The sequence below is a fragment of the Hypomesus nipponensis genome, chromosome 25 (genome assembly GCF_054491055.1).
Source record: "Hypomesus nipponensis isolate SF chromosome 25, ASM5449105v1, whole genome shotgun sequence".
NCBI lineage: Eukaryota > Metazoa > Chordata > Actinopteri > Osmeriformes > Osmeridae > Hypomesus > Hypomesus nipponensis.
The window spans coordinates 14,500,001-14,507,500 of record NC_140385.1 but is presented as its reverse complement, the minus strand read 5'-3'; the positions used below and the strand labels follow the sequence as shown (position 1 = coordinate 14,507,500).

General features: G+C 46.0%; 1 protein-coding gene, 1 long non-coding RNA gene and 2 other non-coding genes across 4 annotated transcripts in view; 2 read left to right on the top strand and 2 right to left on the bottom strand.

Annotated features, from left to right (window-relative positions):
- LOC146225550 (uncharacterized) overlaps window positions 1-3,931 on the bottom strand; it is a 4,329-nt gene extending 398 nt beyond the window's left edge. Inside the window, exons 1-9 of the mRNA XM_084692146.1 lie at window positions 3,773-3,931; window positions 3,314-3,652; window positions 2,995-3,203; window positions 2,557-2,878; window positions 2,212-2,355; window positions 1,950-2,114; window positions 1,520-1,808; window positions 471-1,389; window positions 1-380 (exon numbers count right to left, since the gene is read on the bottom strand). The exon at window positions 1-380 is cut by the window's left edge and continues 69 nt beyond it. Coding sequence (XP_084548272.1) covers window positions 1-380; window positions 471-1,389; window positions 1,520-1,808; window positions 1,950-2,114; window positions 2,212-2,355; window positions 2,557-2,878; window positions 2,995-3,203; window positions 3,314-3,652; window positions 3,773-3,931 — 2,926 coding nt within the window. The remainder of the gene's footprint in view (window positions 381-470; window positions 1,390-1,519; window positions 1,809-1,949; window positions 2,115-2,211; window positions 2,356-2,556; window positions 2,879-2,994; window positions 3,204-3,313; window positions 3,653-3,772) is intronic.
- A 97-nt stretch (window positions 3,932-4,028) lies between these two features.
- On the bottom strand, window positions 4,029-6,735 carry LOC146225549 (uncharacterized). Its single transcript, XR_014746779.1, has 3 exons — window positions 6,666-6,735; window positions 5,021-5,580; window positions 4,029-4,344 (listed from the first exon to the last, which is right to left on the bottom strand). It is a non-coding gene; the product is annotated as an uncharacterized LOC146225549 (long non-coding RNA).
- Window positions 6,736-7,113: 378 nt separating this feature from the next.
- Window positions 7,114-7,232, top strand: LOC146225548 (5S ribosomal RNA). The gene has a single exon (XR_014750135.1). It is a non-coding gene; the product is annotated as a 5S ribosomal RNA (ribosomal RNA).
- A 178-nt stretch (window positions 7,233-7,410) lies between these two features.
- LOC146225547 (5S ribosomal RNA) overlaps window positions 7,411-7,500 on the top strand; it is a 119-nt gene continuing 29 nt past the window's right edge. Inside the window, exon 1 of the ribosomal RNA XR_014748059.1 lies at window positions 7,411-7,500. This exon is cut by the window's right edge and continues 29 nt beyond it. This is a non-coding gene — a ribosomal RNA (5S ribosomal RNA).

Sequence of the window (7,500 nt, the reverse complement as noted above, 5' to 3'; positions counted from 1 at the left end):
CTTCAAAACCCAAAGTGGTGGCCTTTCTGGTTACAGGGCAGAACGTAAAGATTTTCTGGTTGCTTCCAGAAACCTTATCTTTTGAGGGTGTGTATCTCTTACGCTGCCCCCCACAATTGGGTACCTGGCACGCCCCGCATGGCCTCAAGGATCTATGAGGCTTGGCTGGTTTGGACACAGGTACAGGTGGCGGTGCTGCTGAAATAAAGTCAGCACTGCCCTGACTGCAGGATGTCCCCGGCAGCATCATGGATGGAGCCCGTGGCTGTGCCGGGACCACCAGCAGTACTGGTGCTGCAGACACTCGAGGCGGGATGTACGTGGCAGGCTTGGGCTGGATGGGCTTGTTCCCCTGCTCTGCTGGTTTCTTCACTTCCAGCCTGCAATAACATGTGGGGAGTGACAGGATAGTGTAAGCATTCAACTACGTAAATTGGTGGTTAAGTATACTTGTGAAAGAATGTACTTACCTTCGCTTTGCACCACGCCTTTCCCCAGCCAGGTGATCCAGGTTTTCGTATTGTACCTGAGCTCGAGCTGGAACCGGTAGGGTTGTCGGCAGATTAGGTGCCTCTGGCATGGGGTCATAAGACAGTACTCGCTTGTGGACTTTCACCTTGGGCACAACTGTCGCCCAGTAGTTGGCCTTTTTCTCTTCCTTTCTGTTGAAGTTGGAGATTGACTTGGCGTTAAGGTTTGGCAAGGGAATGGACAGGTTGCTCAGAATGGGATCGTCCCTAACTCGATCCACAATCCTCTTGTACTGCGCTTTTATAGCAGTATTCACTTTACTGGTGCTGGATTGGAGACTGGCTGGTGGACGGTTTTTCAGCATCTTTATGACCAAGTACAAGAGTCGGGTGTCCTCGGTCACCTGTGCTGCCTGAGGGTAACGCATCCAGCTGAACTTGGTCTTCTGAGCTGCCCTGTTCTCGGGTGTGTCTGCCCCCAGACACCGTCCAAACAGGGTGAAGCCCCATCTGGACTCGTACTTTTTAACAAAGCTCGAAGCGGTCTTGTCGTGGTCTTGAAGGGAACCAGTAGCAGCTACAATCTTCTGCCTCAGCTTGGCAGGTACTAGGTGCTGGTCACTATTGTCTGCCAGTTCCAGAAGCAGCAAGGCCAGTGCTTCTACTTCCTCCAATCCTGGCAGATGCATATGACTCTGTTTCATCAGGACATCCTGCAGTGCAGGGCTATCCTCTTCCTCCACCTGCTCTACTTGTGTAAGGCTGACATGTGCCCTACTGATGGTGTCCATGTGATCCTCCCCTGAATCTGACCACACGTCAACACCCTCATCTTCTGACTCCTCTTTGCTCGGTTCAGCCGACTCCTCACGATCACCTTCATGAGACTCCTCAACGTCACGAGACTGCTCTTCTTCAACTGCAAATATGTAACGTATAAACAACAAATGTGTCAGGACAGTTAAAACAGTGTTGACAGAAAGGAGTGGGTATGGAAACATGGGTAACATCATTGCTTTATAAGTAAGTGCTGTACTGTGTGACTTTACTCTTTTCTGCATAGTAATCCCCGGCAGTGAAGTCGGTGGACTGGCATGCGGCATACTCCACGCCGAGAAGTTCCTCCTCCTCTGGGCTGTCGTACTTCTCTGGGTAGGGCAGTGGAGCAAAGAAGTTGGGCTCCAGCACGTGGTCTTTGCCAAAGAGCAGTTCAGCCTGCCGGTTCATGCGCTGGATCTGCCTAGCATCCATACAGGTCGTCTGCCGCCCCTTGCCACCAGCAACACGGAGTGATTCCATACGGCTGTTCCACTGCACAGCAAATGTGATAAGATAGACCTGAAACACATGACCATGTATATGTGTTACAGAAAATATATACAATTAGGAGGGATGATGTATCAAAGCTATGGAAAACATGTATCATGGATTATAAATAGAACATTTGCTATGAAGGAGTGTTTATATTTCATAATTTACTTGGAATGGCAGAATTCCACATCTCTTTGAAGGAACGGCATTGTACAGGTGTGCATGCAACCCCTCCAAAGAGTTACTGCCTCGTCGGCACCTGTACTTGTTCAACTGAACACCGTTCAGCACCACTTCCTTCACGGACACATAGAGCTGTATACCAGGAGGATCCTGTAGAACACATCACATTGCCAAGCATGTCAAGATGATTTTACAATGTCTAGATAAAGAAAGAACTTTAGGATTAACTACAAAGTCATAAACTCACCTGCATACAACTGAGATGCTTGCTTGCGTTTGTCCAGTGAGCATCGACTGCCTCTGCTGACTTGAAGAGGTGGATTCCATCAATATCAAGGCCAGCTGGTCCCTTGAACTCGGCAATGATGGCCTCCACCACAGACGCAGTCTCCTGTAACATTCAATGCCATTTCAATAATTCAAAATCACATTTCAAAAATGGAAACGTTTTGTTGTGCTCATTTCTAATGATTGTATATGTATCTTTCATGATTAGATTTTATCGTAATTCAGTACAGTAAGGAAGATTTTAACAAAGGTGACAGATGCTTCATACTTATGTTACTCATGCATAGATTTCTTTAAAACATACCTCAACACCTCGGGTGATGCGTCTGACGTAGGCCTTCACCTGGTGAGGCTTGAGGAAATGGATCATTTCCTCTTCAGCAAGGTTGGTGTAAAGGTCAGGGTTGCCATTCCTGACTGCCTGGACCAGCAGCATCATGTCGTCCCTGTTGTAGGCCATCACTGCCCCTGCCAAGGCACTCATGAAGACGCCGTACTTTGCATGGCTCTGTTTGATGACGACTGCTTCCCAGCGGTGCAGCCAGTGTCGGACATCCAGTCTGACCATGGTGCCCTCCTGAACCCAGTCATGGAACAGGGTCTCAAGAAACGATGACCCACTGTCACTGAAATGATATCAACGTTTGTTGCATCACTTGTGCTACATGTAGAAAAGTCAATGAATTTAATGATCAATTTCCTCATTAGTGTTATCATTATAAATAATTGTTGTTTAATTTACCGACAGCAGTTGTTGTCTGCATAGATTATTTTGGGCGCTGGAGCCTTGGCACGCCGAAACCTGGCAATCAGGCCTCTTGCCATACGCCTGTAGCACCCCTCAGACTCTGCTGCCACGACCACTGTTGTCACAAACTGGCCCCACTCGTTTAATACACTGGTGACATACTGCATGGTGTCCTGGCCATTACCGTATATCTTCTTGAGGATCTAAAAAACACATTGTTTCTTTATAAATCATAATGCACAATTCAATCATCAAGAACTAGTGAGTTCATGAGTATGACAGAATACTGATCAAAGTGATATTATATACAAACCTTTTTTGTGCCATCGATGCAGAGTATTTCTCCAGTTGTGCTGAGGATGGAGGCCCTGTACACTGGAATCATCTCCATCTCTGCAATGAGGTGTGCGCGCCTCAAGACAGCAGGACATGGGAGGGGGGACTTGGGGAGAGGAGGGGTGTAGCTGCCAGCAGCTTTAACATAGGGCAGAATTCCTGCAGTGTGTGCCTCATACAGGAGGGTCTGGTATAGGTCGCGGCGCTCCAGATACCACTCATCATGGCCCTGCTGCAAGAGTCTTTGCACCTTACTCATGGACGTGGAGTTTAGCCGGTCGCCTAGCAGGGTGACCACGCCTCTGTCAATGGCACGCTTACCACACAGAATGGCAGGGAACATGCACCTGATGGCTGGGGCAAGCTTCATCAATATTTTGGGACTGTATGCCATCCACAGGTACTGTTGTGCATCTCCTCTATCTGGCTGCCTCACCTTTTCACAAAATGGACACTTCAGCTTCTCGGTCAACAGGGTGTAGTAGTTCTTCATCCCGCACACTTGCCGAGCATAGCTGCCAAAGCCCTTCAACTCCAGGTATTCCCCTGGCGGTGCACAGCAGTCTGTGTTGGGACAGCGGATCTTGGCTTGCATGACACCGACTGGTCTCCAGAAGAAGGTATCAGTTGTGAAAAAAGCCAGCGTGTTGGGCACCGCTCCCTTGACAGATGTAGGTAGAGGAGGTGGGTGGAACTCCATCTTTTTCTTCAACAGCTTTCTCTCCACTGTCTCTCCGCTGGCGTTCCTGTACGTGGTTGAGCGTTCGAAAAGACCGTAAGTCTCGTCTTGTTTAAGCCACTTGACATTCGGAGCTGCCATACCAAGGGCTTGAGCAGATGCAGGTGGTTGGTCCCAGTATCTCTGCCATCCCTCCAGCACTACGCCCCCAGAGTCTGAGAAAAAGGCCTCTGCTTGAGATGTGCTGGGTCTGTTTTCCCCTGGTTTGAGCTTTCCCCAGGTGGTAAGCTGTGTGGAGACAGGCACCTCGGACTCGTGAAGGAGTTTTTCTGAAGAGACACACAGAAATTGCATTTAGTGCTTTATAATAATACATTCCATTTAGTAGATACATGTCATTAGACCAAAACACTTTTGGCATCAATTTAGTTTGAATAATAGAAGAACACAATGTATAAATAATACATGTACATTAATTATGTAATATTGTATAAGGGACTCGTTCGACTGTTGCCTCTTTTACGGTATCAATGCACTGACCACTGAGAGCCTTTAAGGAAATGATTCTGTGCATTCTATATATGTACTTTCCAGCTACTGTATTTCAGCATGTCATGAGAGACAGGGTTTTCATTCATGCTCTCAGTTTGTCCTGAACTGATGATTTGATCCGGACAGCTTGACTAATAAACCAAAGTCGACTCCTTTCCGTTGTCGTGACTCTTTTCAGCCTGACTTCATACTGAGAATTCACCTAACAATTACCTACCTGCAGCAGTCAACAGTTCAGCATCAGTTGCATAGTTGGGATCCTGCTCTAACCTGGAGGCAGTGCACTCAGCCTTCTTTCTTTCTTTCTATCTTCTCTGTTTTCTGTTTCTACAAGAAATGTATAGTAAATGCCTTTGTGATGACGGTGATCATAGGTGCTAATTCTATTCATCAACAAAACAGTAATTGATTGTGAAAGCATCTAAAGACAAGACATTCACTCAGTCATCTTACCTCCAACCTCTTGTCAAGATGACAAGTCACCGAAGGGAACTCCTTGACAAATTCAAGCAGCCGTGTCTTTTCCCACTTGAGCAAGTCGTTCTGCTCCCCCTTCAAGCAGTACTCGGCGAGCAACCACACAACCCATCCTATGTCGTTTTCAAGTAACCATTTGAAGGATTGCCCGGCGTACCTTCCAAATGTACAGACCAACTGGGCTATCCACATCTCCCCTCCAGATTTCTTCGCCTCCGCCTCTGCCGTTTCAGGATTCAGCCATGTGGGGTCTATTGCTACGCAGGGTGCATTGGCCACATGGTCAGCTACGCTCTTGGCTTCCTCCGTACAGTGCAGCCTTGCCTCTCCCGGCCTGTACAAAGGGATCTTCGGGTACTGGTGTTGCTTGAGGTGGGACTGTAACTGATGCTTGAAAGTGAATTCTTTCCCACAAACATCACACTTGTTTTCCTTGGCGAAATGGGTCTTCATGTGTCGTGTCAAATTTGATTTTAAAGTGAAACTTTTGCTACACACGTTACACTTCTCCATGTTTCAAGCAGGAAACTTGGGACCTGTGGAAACAGGAATAGAAAACTTAAACTTCTCCCTATCCAAAATCAGCAGTTACATGTACACAAACAATATAAATCCATGCTACAAATCCGTTTCAAACTGCACAGCAGACAAGTCACACACCCAAAACACGTACCTCATACCTAAATATTGCAGCAAAGCTACCAGATTATTGATCAAAGTGAAAAACTAGCTCATATTTAATGACAAGAGGAACATGTATAATCCGCATGTGTAAACAATGGCGTTTTTGCAGTTTTTTAGAGAATCAATCAACACAGCACAACTGACATCTAGCTAGCTAGATGCACCCCCGAATTACCTACAAAAGGAGCCAAGAATTAAGAAATTTTAACGAAAATGAGAGAAACGAGAGCATTAAATGTAGCTGGATCTCCGGTTCATATGTAGCTTAAACAATAGCGTTTTTGCAATTTTTCAGAGAATAAATCAACACAGCAAAACTGACATCTAGCTAGCTAGATGCACCCCCGAATTACCTACAAAAGGAGCCAAGAATTAAGAAATTTGAACGAAAATGAGAGAAACGAGAGCATTAAATGTAGCTAGATCTCCGGTTCATGTGTAGCTTAAACAATAGCGTTTTTGCCATTTTTCAGAGAATAAATCAACAAAGCAAAACTGACATCTAGCTAGCTAGATGCACCCCCGAATTACCTACAAAAGGAGCCAAGAATTAAGAAATTTGAACGAAAATGAGAGAAACGAGAGCATTAAATGTAGTGCTAGCTGGATCTCCGGTTCATATGTAGCTTAAACAATGGCGTTTTTGCCGATTTTCAGAGAATCATTCAACATGGCAAAACTGACACCTAGCTAGTTACATGCACCTCCAAATTACTTACCAAAAGAGCCAAGAATTAAGAAATTTGAACGAAAATGAGAGAAACGAGAGCATTAAATGTAGTGCTAGCTGGATCTCCGGTTCATATGTAGCTTAAACAATGGCGTTTTTGCCGATTTTCAGAGAATCATTCAACATGGCAAAACTGACACCTAGCTAGTTACATGCACCTTCAAATTACTTACCAAAAGAGCCAAGAATTAAGAAATTTGAACTTACCTTAGAGAAACGAGAGCATTAACTGTATATTACTGTATTCGCCTGTTACCAGACGCCGCCATTGTTTTTCAAATACAGACGACCCTAGTTTGACGTCACGGACAAACCTGAGCCTGATTGGCCTGTTGAGCAAAGGGCTCGCTCAACATGGCTCAATGATTGGCTAATTTCTGCTCAACTCTGCTCAGCTCTGCTCAACCATTGGCCGCTAGTAGGGACTTGGCTGTTCAACCGCCTGGGAATACCAGGTGCTGTATGCTCTTTTGCTCATTCACTTAGAAACTGACATCTTGCAATATGCACAAGTAGTCCTTCATGAAAGGGGCTGGAAGCTGTTTTCATTTTGACACGAGAGAGAGAGAGAGAGAGAGAGAGAGAGAGAGACTACCTTGCATTGTCAATTGCTAAATCTGTATATGGATAAGTAGCCTATGGTTGTCAACTTATTTGGTACGGCCATACCAGCCTGGCAACGCCCGATCTCGTCTGATCTCGGAAGCTAAGCAGGGTCGGGCCTGGTTAGTACTTGGATGGGAGACCGCCTGGGAATACCAGGTGCTGTATGCTCTTTTGCTCATTCACTTAGAAACTGACATCTTGCAATATGCACAAGTAGTCCTTCATGAAAGGGGCTGGAAGCTGTTTTCATTTTGACACGAGAGAGAGAGAGAGAGAGAGAGACTACCTTGCATTGTCAATTGCTAAATCTGTATATGGATAAGTAGCCTATGGTTGTCAACTTATTTCGTACGGCCATACCAGCCTGGCAACGCCCGATCTCGTCTGATCTCGGAAGCTAAGCAGGGTCGGGCCTGGTTAGTACTTGGATGGGAGA